This window comes from Nyctereutes procyonoides, unplaced genomic scaffold (assembly GCF_905146905.1).
Source record: "Nyctereutes procyonoides isolate TBG_1078 unplaced genomic scaffold, NYPRO_anot_genome, whole genome shotgun sequence".
NCBI lineage: Eukaryota > Metazoa > Chordata > Mammalia > Carnivora > Canidae > Nyctereutes > Nyctereutes procyonoides.
Window position 1 is genome coordinate 15,871,322 of NW_026575043.1, and position 18,923 is coordinate 15,890,244.

An 18,923-nucleotide genomic window follows, 5' to 3' on the forward strand; every position below is an offset into this window, starting at 1 on the left:
CACTGTTTTATGGAATAAAGCAGTTAAAACTTAATTTATCAAGTCATACCATGAAATACTCCCAATTATAGTTAATCTTCATATTTCATCTTGTAAATTATTTACTGTTTTCTATTGACTATTAAGAAACAAGAAACAAAACAATGTAACCCATGATAAAAAAAAAATTTAGATGTCAACTTAAAGATATGTAAGAGCTACATACTTGCTTTTTTTTAAAAAAAGATAATTCTTTGCATCTGCATTGGTGTACTATGTATGTAGATGACTTGAAAACTATTTTTTTAAACCCATGTCATTCTAATTCCAGCTGAATTTAATCATATGTTTTAGGTTGGAGATTTTGAATCAAAATCTATAGTTAAAATTAAGTTTGTAGTCCATATACTTAATTCTGGCAAGGGAACAATTGATAAATTTCTTCAATATCAATTATTCCTTTTCTCTTGAAATTCTTTAGGAAAACTATATGATAATGAATTCTTAATGTATATTTCTTCTCCCCCTTTTTTAGTATCTTCAAATGACTTTATACAAGTTAGACATATAATAATAATAATTATTAATATACTCCTATTAAAGTGCCTACCTAAGTTTTAATTTGTAATCTTCACAACTAGTAAAAATAGCTGTAGAACAGAATACTGAGAGGTTGGCTAAATAGGTTGCCTAAAGTCAGATGAAGCCTAATTCAAAACTATCTAGATCTCTTCCTCTCTTCTGTTCCACACTATTTCTTGAGCAATAGGAGCCCACGTACTTGGTGAACTGAATGCACGTTGCTATTCTCTGCTCAGTTTCTCAGGCAGCCTAGGCTGCTTCGTAAAGAATACAACAGACCAAATACTAAAGGGTAAAGCTTTCACTTATTAGGTTGTCTTGTTTTTTAGCAAACAAAAGCAAGATGTTTACACTTGTATGTGTGCTCAGTAGACCATTTGCTAAATACCTAGATGGTGTTAAGCAAAGGTCTGAACAAGATGTAGTCTGTCTTCATCTCATCAAATGTATAGCAGTAGAAATACAACCTTCAAGTCAGTGTAACGCAAGAACGGAGTGTGTATTAAGTTCTGCTACTGAAGGAGCTGTAAGGAGCTCAAGAGTTCTGTTTATGGGCAGATCACTTTGAGGAGGAGAGCAGTCTTTTTGGAATGAGCAGTTTGGAAAATGGGTAGGATTTCAGCAGTTGGTAGGACTGCAGTGGGCTGAGGGAAAGGGAAAGAAGCCAGAATGGGTGGGGCTGTTATAACGATAGAGTTCCACCTGCATCTAGGGCTCTCCCAGAGTGGGTTGGGGTAGCCAGAAGTTCAAAGGGCAGACCAAGTCAGTGTTGGTCTCTGATGGGATCCGGGCAACCTTACTGATCAGACATTACTTTTGTAGACAGGTGGAGGTGGCTAGGATTGTCCTCCCTTTGACCATGTCATCTTCCCCCTTGTTGTAAATCCACAATTTTAGCAGTGGTGGGAAAGGTACAGACCTTAGTACACATGCAATTTGCTGCTCAGTTATAAAGCTTTCTGTCACATAATGTCTAGTATTAAAAATGATTCTATGGACAGCCCAATATCTGTTGGGGGAGAAGTTGCCATTTAGTGTCCCCTATCAGCAAAAGGACTCTGATGGAAACCAGTTAAGTGAGGTGACCTTGCCCTTGAAAAGACCGGTAGGGGGTGTGGGAATACAGTAGCTGTCATCTTCACATTTCTCACCTTGTAATGCTGCCTTATGTTGACTTTCAAGGCTTCCAGAGTCGGTACCCTCAGGCTCTTATCACTCAGCAGGGGAAAACAAGAGCTTCCCTGCTGCTATTTCCCTAAAATCTGATTCTGAACTGTCAACTGCCTCCACAGCTAAACAGTACTACTTGAAGCAATCAAGATACCTTCCAGGTAAGCAGAGAAAATAAAATGTTTACTGCCAAACTAGAATAGAGGTCAGGCTCCAGTGTCTTGGAATCTTTGCAGGAAGGGCACTAGTAAGATAAAAAGTATAATCACAGTGCTCTTTGCTGGCTCAGCCTTGTCAGTACTTGTTCCCAAGTACTTTTCTAGGTCTCCTGCCTCTGAAGTCTACTCAAGAAATGACTAGTCAAAAATCAAAGTGAAAACAGGCTTCAAAAACCACCACTCTCTCCCACCAAAGGTATGCCTCTAGGAAGTGCTAAATTTTACTACAATAATTCTGCACCCCCATTACCCCATTTCATAAAATGTGAGATTTGACACTGTTTCCTCAATGATCTAGATTATGTTTTTGAAAGATCATTGTGGGTAGAACATACTAGGCACTCAAGAGAGGCAAGGACGCTGGTCAAGAGATCATTGCAGATGTCCAGATAGAGAGGCTAATGGCTTGCTCCAGAGTGGTAAACGTGGAGACAGAAATGGGTAAAATCTCAGTGTATTTCAATAATAGAAAGATAGGACTTCCTGATAGATCAGCATGGTGGTAAAGAATGGAAGGAATTGGTTGGCTTCTGGGTTTTTGACCTGGTGACTGGGGGCTGATGGTGACTTTAACTGAGAAAGGGAAGATTAGGAGAGGACAGGAGGTATAGAGGTAGAGAATCGGGAGTTGAGTTTGGGATGCCTAGCAAATGTCTGCATTGACCTAAGACAATTGAATATATGAACTTGGAACAGAGGAGAAAGATCTAGACATTAGGGATTTTATGATGTTTCTGCAAGTAGCATTTTCTCCTCAAAATCCACTTTAAAAGGAAAAGTTTAAATTCAGTGAAGTCTAAAAGTCAATCAATTTTTAAGTGACTGTGTATCTATACAAATATATCTTTAGTCCAAAGAGGGAGAGGTGAAGTTTCTCTTTTGTGGGCGTGGCCTTTTACAGCTTTCTGAATGTAGTAAACAGGCCACTGGGGTCATGTGAGGAAGTCTCCAGAAGCAAGCCATGGTTTTCACTTCCTAGGAGCTTGCTTGGGAAGGAGGGGTTAGGAAGACAAGAGACAAAGCTGAAACTGGATTGTTAGCAAGAAATTGCTGCATTAACATTTTTCTGTATACGTTTAAATCAACTATATAAATTTCAGCTATAGGAATAACCCAGTAAGAATCACTCCCATTATCAATAATTGAAAGGAAAAAATGAAGTTACAGAAGGGTTCTAGGAGTGAATGGTATAGAAAACAGAAGGCAGGGATCCCTGGGTGGCGCAGCGGTTTGGCGCTTGCCTTTGGCCCAGGGCGCGATCCTGGAGACCCGGGATCGAATCCCACATCGGGCTCCCGGTGCATGGAGTCTGCTTCTCCCTCTGCCTATGTCTCTGGCTCTCTCTCTCTCTCTCTGTGTGTGACTATAATAAATAAATAAAAATTAAAAAAAAAAAAGAAAACAGAAGGCACAGGAGGTGTACAGGTTTAGCCACACATGTTGAATAAGTTGAAATAAACTTTGGGCAAGCAAAGCCAGAGTTTTGGACTACAGTTCTCTGTTGAGTAGTAAGAAGGAACATACTGTCCTATCCAAGGGAAATTGAAGAGATTGGCATCAGATTATCCAGGAAGGAACTAAAAATAAATACATAACCCGGGTATTTGGAGATCTGTGGATTCAGTGTTTTGTTTTGGGTCTTTATAGAAGAGGTGACCCAGCTGGTCCTTAATCAATGAGCAGCAGCATGTCTCCATGTAAAAGGAGGGGGAGGACATTGTGGAACCCATGGATAGAATACACATTCATTTTCCGATTCAATCGTTTTATTCATTCACTCAGTAATATATATTAAGCACTTAATATGTGCCAAGTACTTAATGATCTAGGCATTGAGATATGTAATAGCACTGAACAAGACACACAAGGTCCCTGCTCTCCAGCAGCTTATGTTCTAGTGGAGAGAGAAAAAGCAAATTCACAAGTGGTGATGACTGTTGTGGAAGGAGAGAGATGACCTGGAATGTGACTATGGGGGGTACTTCTCAATCCCCTAACCTTTGACCTGATACCAGGAAGGGGAAGGAGAAGGCAATCAAGAGGAGAGCTGAGAAAAATGTTTTAGGCAGAAGGAATTACACTGGCTTGAGAAGTAGATCAACAGGCTGCATATTTGGAGCTGCAGAGGCGGGGAGTAGTGAGAGGGGAAGGAGGGAGAAAGCCAGCAGCACCTTGAGGGCAGAGAAAGGAATTTGGGGTTTGTTCCAGGTCCAAATGGAGGCCTTTGAAGGCACCTCAGGAGTGAGTGACACACGACACGTGTTTTATTAAAAAGACTGTGTAAAGGATGCATAGCAGCAGGACAAGGCTAGAAGCAGGGAGGCCAGCTGGAAGCTACTGCAAGTCCTCCAGGGAAATGATGATGATCTAAAGGGAGCTGGGCTCTTAACAGATTTCAGAAATGGATGTGCTGATGGATAGTGGTAGAAAATAAGGGAAAAGAGAGTTTGGAGCTTGAATCCAAGGTGGATGGTGGTGCCGCGCTCTGGGATGGGGAAGACTGAGGAGGAACAGGATTGGTGGGAAAGAGGTGGTCAGTCCTGTGTGTGGGCTCTTGTATTTGAGATGCTTGTGAAACATGTGAGCATGGAGAGGCCACATGGGCGGTGGGAGGGAAGAGCCAGGAAGCTGGAGGGGACCTGGGCCAAGGAGAACAGATGCCGGAGTCCTCAGCAACACCTAGACAATATTTAAGTCCATGGATGGAAGAGGATCATCTACAGAGGGATTGTGAGTGGGAACCACGGCAGTGGTAGAGGAGGAGGAGGAGCTAAGAAAGAGGAAAGGGAGGAGCCAGGCTGATGAGGGGGAAACCAGGCACAGGTGGTTCCCAGAGGCCGGGAGGGGAGAGCTGACCTGAATGAGTTCGCTGCTGTGGTTTTAAGAAGGGAGAGAAATGCCTGATAAAATTTGACAGTGAGAGAGGTCCCTGATGACCCTGGGGAGCGGTTTTAGTCTGTAATGGTGAGGGAGAACGAGGCTGGAGTGGGGGGGAAAGTGGTGAGAAGTGAGAAATTAGTGACTCAAAAGGCAGACTCCTGTTTGGAGATGTTCTGCTGTGAAGAGGAGCTCAGAAATGGAGCTGTCCTGGAGCGGGCTCAGGGAGCGCTTCCCTGGTGGATTCCGGGTCTTTGGAGCTCGTCTACACGGGGACAGGAATGACTGCTTACAGAGGGATGGATTAGGGAGGGAGAGGAGGGGAATGCATGAGGGGCTGAAGTCCTTAGGAAAGTGAGGAGAGTTGGAATTAAGACCATAAAAGACGGGGGACACTTTTGAAAGCAACAAAGATACTTGCCTTGTAATCTCTCTCTAGATACCTGTGGGCTTGTGAATGGTGGTGTTGATACCATGAGGGAGTTCTGATCTGACTGCAGAAGCAGGGATGTAGCAAAGTTCCCAGAACAGGGATTCATGGGGGATACTTTTCCCTGTTTTTTAAAAAAAAGTAGCAAATAGGTTTTTTCTTATCTGTACAGGGGAGCCCTCTGGTGGTCGGAGAGGCAACTGTAAATTTTTGTTAGGATAAACAGATCCAAGGCACCGTTTTCCTATTTCTGCTCCTGAATTTGGTTTTCTGGGACATATTTTAGGGTATCCGAGACTGGTCTGGTCATTTCCTTTTTAATGAGAGAGATCTAACAGATTCTGCAAATTACTGTGGGTCATGAGCATGGCTGTGATTGAAACTTAATAAAGACTTGAAATTAGAATTGCGTGAAATCTAAACTTGAGCCCTCCTGCTCCCTTGTTGGCAGTTTTTGTCTTGAGGATGCCCCTCTGGAGCTGGTGAAATTTGGAACTAGAATTGAGCTTATTTCAGTCACCTGGACAAACATTTATTGAGCACTTGTCATGAGCTAGTGACTACAGAGGATAGAAGCCGTAAGAAGTGATCCTTGACATTTGTGATCCAAAGTTATTTTTATAACTGAGTATCTTCAGGAATAAAAAAAAAATAGCATTTTGGGGGGCCCTCTTTTTTTTTTTTTTTTTACATGAAGCCAATCATAAAAGGTCTTTTTAAGCATCAACCTTTAGGATCATGGGAGCTCTAGAAATGTACCATATACTTTCAGGGCAGCATGACATTATACTACAAGAATTGGCAGATCAGGGATCCCTGGGTGGCGCAGCGGTTTGGCGCCTGCCTTTGGCCCAGGGCGCGATCCTGGAGACCCAGGATCGAATCCCACGTCGGGCTCCCAGTGCATGGAGCCTGCTTCTCCCTCTGCCTGTGTCTCTGCCTCTCTCTCTCTCTCTCTGTGACTATCATAAATTAAAAAAAAAAAAAAAAAAGAATTGGCAGATCTGTGACACTGGCCAGGAGAGACATTCAAGAGTCATAGTTATTGACCTGCTACTGGCTGGCTATGTACTGGAGCAAGACTTTGAGATTATGTTTTCTGTTTCTTACAATGGGACTGCAGTCATCTCTCGGCTCCTGTAAGCCTTAGGTACTTAATTATAGCAAGGTAGTTGCAAGTAGAGTGTGCGATGCAAATGCAAACCACCTCTCAGGTGCCCTCTGGTCTCACTCCCTGCCTCCAGAACCAGGACTTCAGCACGCATCGATGCTGCCACGCTGGCTGGCTCTCCCTCTATAGCACTTTTGAAACCCTGCTCCTCCTTCTCTCCTTCCTTCCCCACTGTGTCTTCAATGTCCTGGGTCATTTCTATACTTGCCTTTCCTACTGCGTTTATAATTTAACAGGACACACATAGTCCTACGTGGTTTGACCCCGACCCCCCTCTCCAGCCTCATTTTGTGCCAGTCCCTGTTCTTTCTCCACCCCCGGCCTACAATGTGGCCTCTCCCAGGAACACACGTCTCACCCCCTGCAGACCCTTAATCGGATTCACATTTCAGCCTAAAATTACTATTTTTTAAAGAAAGACTGGTGGAACTTTGAAAGAAAGTTGCTTGTTATTTGCCTGTTCCCTCAGCACCAGATTCTTTTGAACAATTTATACATGGCTGATTACCTCTATTATTAATGTCTCTCTTCCTATTGGAGTAGATTGTAAGAGCCAAAAGGGTAGAAACTAGCCTGTTTTATTCACAACTCTGTCCAATGCCACACACACTGCCTGGCACATGATAGGTGCTCAGTAAATATTTGCTAACTGATTTAATCTCTCATATATAAACAGGGAATGGCTGATGGTATATTCATTTCTACCTCTATCACGGTGTTTGCTATTTAGAAGGTGCCCAGTAAAAGCTTGTAAACTAATATGTAAATGACCTACCAGGCTAGAATGTGTCTCTTTCCAAGAAATCTGGAATCTTTAGAAAGAATTAAAGTGATGATCTTTGCTAATGGATATATTTACTTAAAAAAAAATATTCAAGGATATCACAAGGCTAACTGGATTAACAAAATAATTCAGGTACTCCAAGCCCATTCTTTGTTGAACTACACTTATGAAAACAGTTCATTTAAGATGATTTTTAGTTTGTCCCCTTACCTTGTCCTTTTTTTGGAGGTAAAGGACATTTTTTTTTGGTGCAGATTTTTTCATGAGTTATTGCTATCTTCTTTAGTAAGTACATCTTTATTGTCAGGTAATTGCCTACTATAGTTCAATTTTTAGGTTTCTAATGAAACCTAAATCCATAAGGAGCTATATGCTGTAAGGAAGGCAAATTATTTACCTGGAGGAGCATTTCATTAGAGAACTGGTGACCAGTAACCTTGAGGCTCAGTATAAAACAACCTGGCTTTTTTTCTGGCTTCAGTACAAGGGATATTATCATATGTCTCATAAATGTGAAACCTTGCCGAGGAGTTCACTCTGAAAAGCAAGAGCTCATCTCACCCAGAAAGAGTTGCTAACCTCCTGCATTAACGGTAGTCCTCAGCAAGGATTTTCCTAGTATTAGCTAAAGAAACACTACATGTATGACCCAGAGGCTTAGAGACTGTGTAATGGCTTTACCATCTCATAAGCTGCATTTAATTTATTGTCAGTAAAAAGAAAGCAAGGTCAGGAAGTTTTCAAATCTCTTTAAAGATAAATTAAAACACTACCCTTTGACCACTAGTACCAAAGTCCAAAGCTGACTCCACGTTTCACAGATTTTTAGAAAATCATAAATAATTTAGATTTTACTATACTTTATATACAGATACTCTTCACAGATAGATCGTTACTCATCTAATTCCAGACTGTCAGTTCCCCTGAATTCTAGGTCATGTGTCTGTTGTCCTGTTGTCCTGGCTACACTGTTTCTCAAGGGTCTGGTACAGAGTACATACTTAAAACAAGTAAATGACAGTATCTTTTTGAAGAAAATTTGGGTATCGCCTCAATTGTTACATGACATTTAGTAAGAAATGTCCAGTGTTTAATTATTATTACCTGTATTATAGAAAATATCTTATATTTATAAAGTACACTGTGAGGATTCCAGGTTGTTGAAAATATTCCAGGTTAAAACAAGTATCTGCTACATTGCAACATAAATTTATTTCCATTCTCCCTTTCCACATTATTTCTGGTCTTCGTTTGAATGTATCATATATTTTTCCTTCAAGTTAATGATCACCTGCTAACCTTTGAAATGACTGTTCTGTTCTCCTAAGGTGTAAATCCCAAGACTGTGTCCTTGGTAGCCGGTGGAAAGGATACAAACTCATATACTTGGAGTAATCAGTTATTTCCTAAGTCACTGGGACCGGTGGGGGCAGAACTTGCTTTCAAAAGGAATAATGCAGGTACAGCAAAATTTCATTTGAAGTATAAATTTACATTGTTTTCCTTCTGTAGATTTTTACTTTTAATTATATTGCAGCTGCCTTCTTCCAACTGAGAAACCTTTGAGGGATCCATTAATGTTTTCTAACTGGTACTTGGTCACAGATGGTTTTAAGGGAATCATTTGCCAGACCTCATCTTCCACATGGATTCTTCCTAAAATGGAATTCCGTGAGCAACAGGTCTCTGTCCTCCTACTTTACCAAAGAAGGGACTTATTGTGTTTACTAGGGTGTGTTTCCTGTTTCCCCAAAGTTATAAAAATACCTGTGGGAGCCAATCAAAGAGACAGTTCTCTTTGTTGGCAGCAATGTGGAGAAAGTGAGTAACTCTGATAACTGGGAAGAAATCCTATTTAGGTCACATGGTTTCCAGTTCTTCACCTTTAAAAACTTGAAGGAGAACCTTGAAGGAGAACCTAACTGAATTGTTAGCTGACAGATAATGAAAGCTTATTTTCAAAATCACTGTGTGACTCTGGGTCTGTACTCCGCAAAGAGTTCAAAGACTTTTGTGACTAAGTTGTAAGAGAACATTTTTCATTCCCAACTATCTGTTTACATTGAACAACGTTTCTTGGTGCTTACATCTACAAAAAAGGAAAAAGGAAAAAGAGAAAAAGGAATAGAATTAGTGCTGAAACCTGATTTTAGGAATAAGCAATACTCATTTGTGGATACATGGACAACTTAAAAAAAGGTGCCATCTTTCTCAGATGAATTTCTCCCCCCAAAATGCCTTTTGATGTTCAGTAATCAAAATTTATAGTATTCATCTTTTTTTGATTAACTATATACAATGAATTGTTGTAATTATAACTAACCTAATCCAGAAAAAAAGTATTTTAACATACTTGTTACAAGAAAATTTTTAAAGGTTTCAATTCATACATACTTTTGAGTGGTCAATTTAAAGACTTTTAAGCCTAAAATTATATTTGGATAAAATTTGGGAGTTGAGTTGACATGAATCAAAATAAAATTTTGGAGAGAAACAAGATGTAATAGTTTTATTTGTAAATGTCTATAATCACAATATGCCACAAATGACAACTTTATGAACTATAACACGAACAGTTTTATGTATCAGTTTAAAGTGTATAAAGAAGTAAACAGTTATTTAAAAATATAGATAGAAAGTATTGGATCAAAAAAATGTGAGATCACTGTTAGAGCAAGTGAGTAGTCTACTGGGGTACTGTGATGTGACATTAACACACTCTGGATATTGTGAGTTTTCCAGATGCTCTAAAGACTCAATTTACCCATTTAGTAGTGCTGAGGTATCAAACACTACAGCACTGTAATTAATTATTTCCCCGCTGTTTTAAAATAATATTCACTGAACCAGCTGATTAAATACAAATGAGTTTAAATGATCATACTACAACTTTGAGTAGAGGCGGAATATATAATTGGCTGGCATCAAATGAAAGCTGTGACCACATGTGAGAACAGTTTCTCATGTTAAGGGTTCTGCCTGATTTTTTCATTAATCATCTAACCATTTTTTCTCTGCTTTTCCTAAAACATTCTTCTTATTCATCTTTCTTTCCACTTGCCTTCTCTTCAGAGGAAAGCATAATTAAACCAATTGAAAAACTATCATGCAATGAAAGTTTTCCTGAAAAATTAGAGGACCCACAAGGTAATTTCTGGGCATTCTAGATGAGTACAACTTGTTCTTTGGATATCTTGTCTAATTTTCTTTTCCACATTTGGCCTGAAACCTGTCATACAAGGCCACTATGAAGGCCAAGGTCATCTACTTTTATTTATTTTTTTTAAAGATTTTATTTATTTATTCATGAGAGACACAAAGAGAGGCAGAGACACAGGCAGAGGCAGAGGGAGATGTGGGACTTGATCCGTCTCCAGGATCACGCCCTGGGCCAAAGGCGGCGCTAAACTGCTGCCACCCGGGCTGACTTTTAGAAGTCAGACCAGGACTGGGAGAAAGAGAAGCATTCTGCATCATCAGGAGCACCTTTTCTTCAATAGTCAGGATTCTAAGACTTAACTTGCTCTCAAAAAGCTCTAGGCTCCTCTTCTTAAATTAATGATGACAATTTATATAAATGAAGCAAATCTATTGAGAAGAATTAAAAGAATATTTTCTAATCTTATAATCAGTATTCCTAGAAAATCTTTTTTTTAATTTCTAATACTCATTTCTTCCCCATTAACCATCTTTTAAAAAGTTAACCAGGTAATAGAAATGGTGGATTTTCTAGGGGTTCACTGTTGCTGGTTTAAACACTGCTAATATTGGCTCCAGCCTCAAAATTTGCAGCTCACAAGGTACTTCCAAAATAATAAGCCAAAATAATAAATTTCCTGTGCATTTTTCCTTCGCAGCTTCTTGCCTGCCACCTGTTAGCCGTTCAGCACGTGGCTTTTAGAATCCAACATAGCCCATTCTGTCAGTAGCCTTGTGATCATGGTTGAGTTAGGCTAAGTCAGTTTCCCCATCTATACAATGGAGGAAATTATATTTACCAGGGTATCATTATATAATCATCCCTAGGATTTTTGTCACAGGAAGCATGTAGTAAGTGTCTGCTCTAAGGAGGAGGAGGAGGAGGAGAGCCAGAGCAATGCTCTGAAGCTGCCAGAATGTGATCGCTGCCGTGAACTTCCTTTCAAAAATCTTTAGAAGTAATGGGCTGATTAGTGATTTAGAAATGGGCATTTGGGGTGAAGAGAAAGGTCAAATTAGGCAATCGTGCTTATGCAAAATTCAGTGTTGAGAACTGTACAAACTGATTACGTGTTCACTGTGAAAAACCTTATTTCTGTGATAATGCTGTTTGACATTTGTCGGTTCAAGAGCACACACTCACTGAGGGCCTCCTGTGCATAGCGCTGTGACAGACATCAGGGACAAGGCGTTCTGAGGCCAGACCTGTGAACACAGAACCCCGTGAGAAAGGCTTCAGTCGTAGCTGCCAAGAAGCAGTTCTTTGAAACCGCCGGTGTGATCAAAGCCCCGTTCCATACCCCCTTGCTGACAAACGTCCCTCCCTGCAGTGAGACTCCTTGAAGTTATATTCATTTGCTTCTTATTTCACTTTACTCCTCAACAAACTGTAGCGTGTCCTCAGCTGGCCTCCGGCCACTGAAACGGCTCCTCCCGTGTCCTGACATTATCCTAGTGGCCAGACCTCATGGGCCTTGCTGATCCCATCAGATCACTGCCTCGTTCGGTCTTCTTTCTTCACACTGTATTATCTTGGATATTCAGACTCTGTTCCTACTATCATCTACCCTCTACCCCCTCTCCTCCACGAGGTCCTTTTCTTTCCTGTTCCAAAATGCTGGTGTTCCCTGGAGCTCTGTTCTGGATCTTCACACATCCCCCCATTCCACCAGTTATGGGGCTGGCTTCTCTAAGGCCACAGCCCCATAACACCCTGTCTTGGTATTTCCAAATCTCCAGGCTGGCTCAACCACTACAACTTGGTTATCCACAGGCAGCGTGTCTTCCCAACAAACCTGTGCTGCTCTTAGTCACCTAAGATACAAACTGAAGGGTGTATATTCCTCTTACCCTACCCCTCCTACCTTATACACCCACTCAGTTCTCTTCTCCATTGCTTCTATGACCACCTCCTGTGGTAACCTCCTAGCAGTGACCTCCTGTCTTCTGCCTTGAGGTTTTCCCCCTTCAGCCCATCCCTCTACTGCCTCCAGGTTGATCATTCACTAAGAGTGAGGAGGATGATGATGACAGCCAACACTTATTGGGACACCAGATTCTATGCTGAGTGCCTTGCATACATCTCATTCAATCTGTACAGCAACCCTATGAGAACAGGTGTAGTTACTATAGTGATTTTACAAAATAAAAGCACAAAGAGCATGGCAGGGATGGGGGCTTCCTGGCACAAAATATTCTCAGGTAAAGCGTGGAGACATAACAAAAACCTGGTATGTTCAGGGCAAATGTAGCCTTGGGTTCACATTCTGGCTTGGCCACTCACTGGGATAATTTAGGCAAGTTCTAAGAGCCACAAGGTGTGGTTAAAATAGGCATCTAAAAGGGTTGTTATGTGGACTGAATAGGATTATCTGTAAAGCCACAGTGTAGTGCTTGAAATAGAGCCAATACTCAAAAAACAATTTAGAATTAGCAGGGCTGTGTTATTCAAGTTATTCTCGGGTGCTTTAAAATATTCACCTTCTGACTCTGAAACTTTATGATACATCACAGGAAATCTTGGAAGTTATGCTACTTACAATCAGTCAGGATATATTCCTTCCTTTCTCAAAAAAGAAGTGGGGTCAGCTGGCCAGAGGATACACTTAGCACCTCTCGGTGCAACAAGCTCAGGTAAGAACAACTTTACAGTTTTTGAGATTTCTCATCAGAACGGAGCTCTTTCTAGGTCTGTACAATCACTTTTTTCCCAAGCGAAGACTTTTAAATTAGTCTTGCCTTATTAACACAGTTCTGGTTTTGGCAAAATGTCCTTTCTTCTTCTGAAGATGTGGTTTGAGGATCTGTTATAAGAGCTACCTCTAATTAAGTGGTTCTTCTCTGCCAAGCACTCGGATTATTCCATTTAATCTTCACGAGGCCGAAGGAGGCAGACCTTCTATAGATGAGAAAACTGACACTAAGTAGTTTATCTAGGGTCACACAGCTAATAATGGTGGGGCTGGGAGAGCAACTCAGTCTGTGTAATTCCAGAGAACGGGCTGTGCTTCCTAACGAGATGTAAAGAAGAGGCCTTCTTCAGAGCTTCCCACCCAGTACCTAGCACAAGTGAAAATTTAATAAATGTTAAATGCTGTTTGCGTACCATTTCACGGGCGGTTCCTCTGCAGTTCCGTTGTACGGAGCTGAATGGTGGCAGGAGTGCCACACCCTGGCCCTGGCTCTGCAACAGTAGTAGACGGTGAAGGGTTTTTCCTCCACCCTCCAGGGAAGACCCACGAGGTTGCTCGCTCTGCAGTAGCCTGGCGTGACAGCCACATTCAGGGGTGTGCTCTTGAAAATCAGGGTCATGATTTTGTATTGAGCTTGACTAGATCTGTCCATGAATGTTCTTGAAATTATTCTAATCTAAAATAGAGGTCCTCACGAAAGCACTAACGTAAAGGCTAACGCAGATCATCAGAAGTCTGGTAAGATACAAAGTGGGAGTGTAATTTAAAAGTCGGCTCTAAAAGTAATCCTGCAGCGGGTCCTCGCCAGGATCTTATCTGAAAACTTCTCATTAGAGATGCCAGTCTTTCAAGTTCACACTGTTGGAGCTAAGACTGTAGAAAGCACTGGGCTTTTATAATTTACAATTCCTTACACAGAAATGGTAGGTAGTACTCAGTGACCTTGTGAAAAGAATCACTTCATTACATCTGCTGAAACAAAATACATAAGTGAACCTTTGATGTACAACAATGATTTTTTTTTTTTTTTAAAGCCTCAGGTATTTTAAGCCAGCCCTATGGTGAGTCACCAGCCAGCCATGTTGTGGTAGCAATTTTAAAAATAAAAGCAGAAAATCATGTTTCAAATTATTTTGTTATCTGAGTACCTGCTCCTTCAAGTGAAAGTGGGTATTTTTTAAACTATTTTTGTAAGATACTGAAGGCCTTTACTTATCAAGTATTCCATCAGATAAGCATGCATAGTCCTGTTTACATTTTTTTAAGTAAATGTTTCTCATGACTTTTCATCTTTTCATTTACTCTGCTCATCAGATTTTCCTACAGATGGTGATAGGAGGAAAGGTAAAAAAAGAAGTAAATATTAATCATTCTCAAGTGGTCAATGCAAATCCTTAGGAAAACACTGTTCTGTAAGAGATGTGTCTTCCAGTGCTCCCACTTGTGTGGCAGTTTCCCACAAGAAAATAAAACCAGGTCATTACCGAATTTACTCAACTTATTTCCCCTTCTCTCAGCCTGCCTCCCTCTCTGGCTCCTCCTTGTCCTTACCCTCATGTTTTGAGAAGAAAAATCAAATTGATTTCTTCCAGCTTCCCCATGTAATTTCTTATCCCAGGACTTCCTATCAACTCTTCCTCCCTGTGCTCTGATGGTAACAAGGACTTTGAAAAGGGACTTCTTTCCCAGATAGCCACCCTTTACAAGGACAGGGAGGGCCCTGTTCTAAGCACACTATATTAGCTCTTCTACCGAAGGTACTATTATTATGATCTGTATTTTACAAAGGTTTTATTTCTTGCTGAAAGTAACACAGTAGTGGCAGTGATTAAATTAACTATGGGCAAACATCTTTCCTTTAGCAAACATTTTCTACAAGAAGTCAAATGCCCTTTGGACACATGTGGTTCTTAAAATAAATGCACAGCAAACCTTAGAGGACTGACCCCCCACTCTCAGGAGGTATAGGTCTGGCTAAGACACAAAAGTATTTCTTGCCCTGCCACGAGATCTCAGCTCCTTTATTGGTTACTAAGTTCTTCAGCAAGGGTGCTTGGATTCTAAAAGTATTATTTCTCAAAAAAGAATCCTAAATGTCAACACTACACCCTCCTTGGCAAAATGATTTCCTCTTCAAAGGTTTTAAAAATATTTGCCTGGATGTGGTTTCCCTCAGATGCATTCAGGACTTGACGTAGCTATCTCATGACCTGGAGAGAAGATCTTATTACTCCCCAAATCCCTCATTGTGCACCCCAGGAGCCTCACCCTGTTGTTACCTGAGGGGGTTCTCTGAATCACCTGGGCTTATGGCCTCTGCCCTCTCCCTCAACTCCCACCCGCTCACATGCTCTCTCCTCCACACACGGTACCATTTTGGCCTGCAGACATCAGGTGTGGGTTCACAAATTTAACAGATGGTGCTTGTCTACACTCCCATGGGTTAGAACTAAAGGGCTGTCCCTGGAAAACTTGGTTACCAGTTCTTCCTTAACACTTAAGGGTTAACTGGCTCTTCTAAACACTTTGTCCCTGCTGTGTTAGGTAGCTTTTTATTGGCTTTAACCTGGAGAATTTTAAACCTGGGAAGACTGGAAGATAAGGACACGGTGATTATCACCAGGGCAGTTCCTCACTCAATGCTAAGTTCCTGTTAAGCTGAAGTCAGCTGCTCACTGGCCCACACTGCTCCCATGACTTCCCCTGCACTCCGAGCTTTACAGAGAAAGTATTAAAACACAAAAACAGGGAAACCACACAAATAAAAATGGTATAGTGTTAGGTGTACAAAATGGTTAGACTCATTTCAAAATTGACAAGAGTTTAATCCAAGAGTGATGACCACCACAGTGTGAAAAGATACTTCAATCCCAAATGGAAAGGCCAGACATCCTCTTCAGATAGAATACCTACGATCATCAGCTGTAAATGTGCATTGAGGAGCAGGTGAGGGAAGGACTGGAGGAAAGACTGAGGTTCTATAAAATGATTTACTGCTTTGTCATCTGAGATGTTTAACCAATTTTAGCTTGTAAATTGTTCAGATAACAAATGCTTAACAAAATAAAATTTCACAAATATCTGATCAGCCAAATATATGAAAAAAACAAAAAACAAAACCCAAACCTTATGATGAAAGGTTTGGGATCTTAGGAATGACTCACCTTTTAAAGGAATTCTGTTATCACCCATTATTTTCCCAATTTAAAAAAAATGCAGTTTCTTGCCTTTAAAACCCCATTTTCATGTTTAAAAGAAATTATAGGACGCCCTCCGTGTGGCTCCCTGAAGCCAGAAATTGGTAGGATTCACAATTACAAGTAAATTTTCTGTAATGGGTTTTATGCTTGAATATTATTCAGATATAACCACTGTGTGATTTTACAGTCATCAACACTGGGGGTATTGCCTGTTGAACGTGAACCAAGAAATTTTTGTCATTGTAGCTGATGTTGCCTACCTAAATGTGTTAAAGCATTTGAGGGAACCCAATAAAGAAATAGCAGCAGTATCAGAACTGTAAACCAGAAATATTGGCTCTTAAAGCTACTGAGAACTCTGTATCAACATAACACTGTTAGAATTTTTAGTTTTAGTATTTAAAAAAAAAAAAACTTAGAGACCACTGAACAAATCTTTTAAACTCTAAACTTCCCCATAAAATAAAAAGATAGGGAAGCCCAGGTGGCTCAGTGGTGTAGTGCCACCTTCAGCCCAGGGCATGATCCTGGAGTCCCGGGATTGAGTCTCACATCGGGCTCCCTGCATGGAGCCTGCTTCTCCCTCTGCCTGTGTCTCTGCCTCTCTCTCTCTCTTCTGTGTGTGTCTCATGAGTAAATAAATAGAATCTTAAAAAAATAAAAAGATAAATTGCTTTAAATTTGATGATCAAATGCATAAAATTCTAACTTCCAATTCTCATTTCTTCCAGAATATACCTGGAACACAAAACCCAGTCGGGGGCAGTTTTCAGGACCTACTTACAATCCTACGGCCAAGAATCTCAATATTGTGAACCGTGCACAGCCAGTTCCCTCAGTGCATGGGAGGACAGACTGGGTGGCCAAGTACGGCGGCCACCGGTAGGAGTCCGGCAGCCACCAATAGGAGTCTGATGTGAAGCCCCACAGCATTGCTCCATAGAGTCCATGCAAGTCCCCTGTCCCTGGGAAATGTCTACAGATGTCTATTTCCAATGAGTTCTAGAAGAAAAATGTAGTGGGTACTTGGAAAAGCAAAAACCATCATCTATTTTCTTTCTTTCCTAGAAATGAAATGCATTTTCTTAGCATCAGTTGCCCACAGTGCTGATATATGGGTAGGACTTTACAAAGTATTGAATAAACTATTTGCCAAAGTATCAAGTATTTGATCTACAAATTAATAGTTACTAAGTATAAGAATCTTTTTTAAAAAGGTCTTCAGAAAGTGTTTAGAGTGTTTTAGTTTTCATGTTATTTGCCTAAATTAATATTTCATCAATTGGCCTGAGAGATGTGTCTTTTTATAGCAATGAGGTAGACCTCTGTGGGCTGTCAGTTATGGTTCTTATTTGGCTAAGGCTCTACCCTACGAGTTTGGCAATAACAAAAGATGTTCATCTATCTTTTTTTCTACTTTGAAATTATGGAAGTGATAATTCCATCGTGAGCAGCATATTTTTCTTAGGAATAAATTTAACATAAAGATCTCAAAATTATGTCACCCAATTTTAGTGGAGTCTACTTGTTTTGATTTTGATCAACACATCTCCCATGAATTCGTGGTGACTATCAAACCCAACAGCTTCAAGACTCCCAAATCAACCAAGTCAAGGTTCTCTCACCTTCACATCATTAGGAAAGTTCTTGAAACTGTGATGTGTTCATCAGACTTTCAAAATACTTTCTTTCCATGTTCCTACTATACACACAAAAATGAGGTGTGCCACTTGTCCCCCAAAGCAAACTCTTGCTGCTGATCATTGACCTTGACATTTATTCTGAAAAGCAATTGCATTCAGCTCCTATAGCAATGATTTCACTTAGTACAATTTTTTTCCTTTAATTTCTAAAGTTGTACTTAAAATAGACATTTTGAACTTGGGACTACTCTATTTAAACCTACCATTTTATGGACTGAACATTAGTACTGTATATTCTTTTTAAAGAATAATGTTATCACAACTGCTATTTTTATGTATTTTCTGACTTTGTAACAAATGCTAATGTAATTGGTATCAACTTGTGGACATTATACAAAGACATCATAAAATTATAGTAATATGGTATTTTTGTACAGAAGATTCAGCTCACCTTGTTGAAAAATGTTAAAATCTAAAGAGTAATTTATGCTGATGGTAATGGTTATATATATTTGTACAGTTTTAATGTCTCAAAGCTAAAAAATTATTTTGTGTTGCTGGGAAGCTTTTATATTTCTCAATAGATATTAAAATAAATATGGTTAACTGATGTGTTTTATTGACACTTTTACACTTTATACTTATTCTTTGAGGCCTATTTGTCATTATCATACAGGCTTGTTTTTCTAGCAGTTTTAGATTTGTGGAAAAATTCATTGGAAAGTAGTTTCCATATACCCCCACCCCATTCAGTTCCCATCCCAGATTTTCCTGATTACTAACATCTTGCACTAATGTGGGACATTTGCTGTAAGTGATGAGCCGGTATCAGTACAACTTCAGTCCATAGCTTACATTAGGGTCCATGCTTTGTGTTGTATATTCTGTGGGTTTTGACAGATATATAATGGCATGTATCCACCATTATAGTATCCTAGAGATTACATTGCCCTAAAAATCCACCATTCATCCTTCTTT

At 40.2% G+C, this 18,923-nt stretch overlaps 1 protein-coding gene across 1 annotated transcript in view; it reads left to right on the top strand.

Moving 5' to 3' along the window:
* The window catches only part of MAK (male germ cell associated kinase), a 57,827-nt gene extending 39,603 nt beyond the window's left edge, over positions 1 to 18,224 (top strand). The window contains exons 11-15 of the mRNA XM_055322383.1: positions 1,744 to 1,892; positions 8,540 to 8,671; positions 10,284 to 10,358; positions 12,924 to 13,043; positions 17,034 to 18,224. Of these exons, the coding sequence (XP_055178358.1) occupies positions 1,744 to 1,892; positions 8,540 to 8,671; positions 10,284 to 10,358; positions 12,924 to 13,043; positions 17,034 to 17,188 (631 nt within the window). The 3' untranslated portion in view covers positions 17,189 to 18,224. The remainder of the gene's footprint in view (positions 1 to 1,743; positions 1,893 to 8,539; positions 8,672 to 10,283; positions 10,359 to 12,923; positions 13,044 to 17,033) is intronic.
* The last annotated feature ends 699 nt before the right edge of the window (positions 18,225 to 18,923 follow it).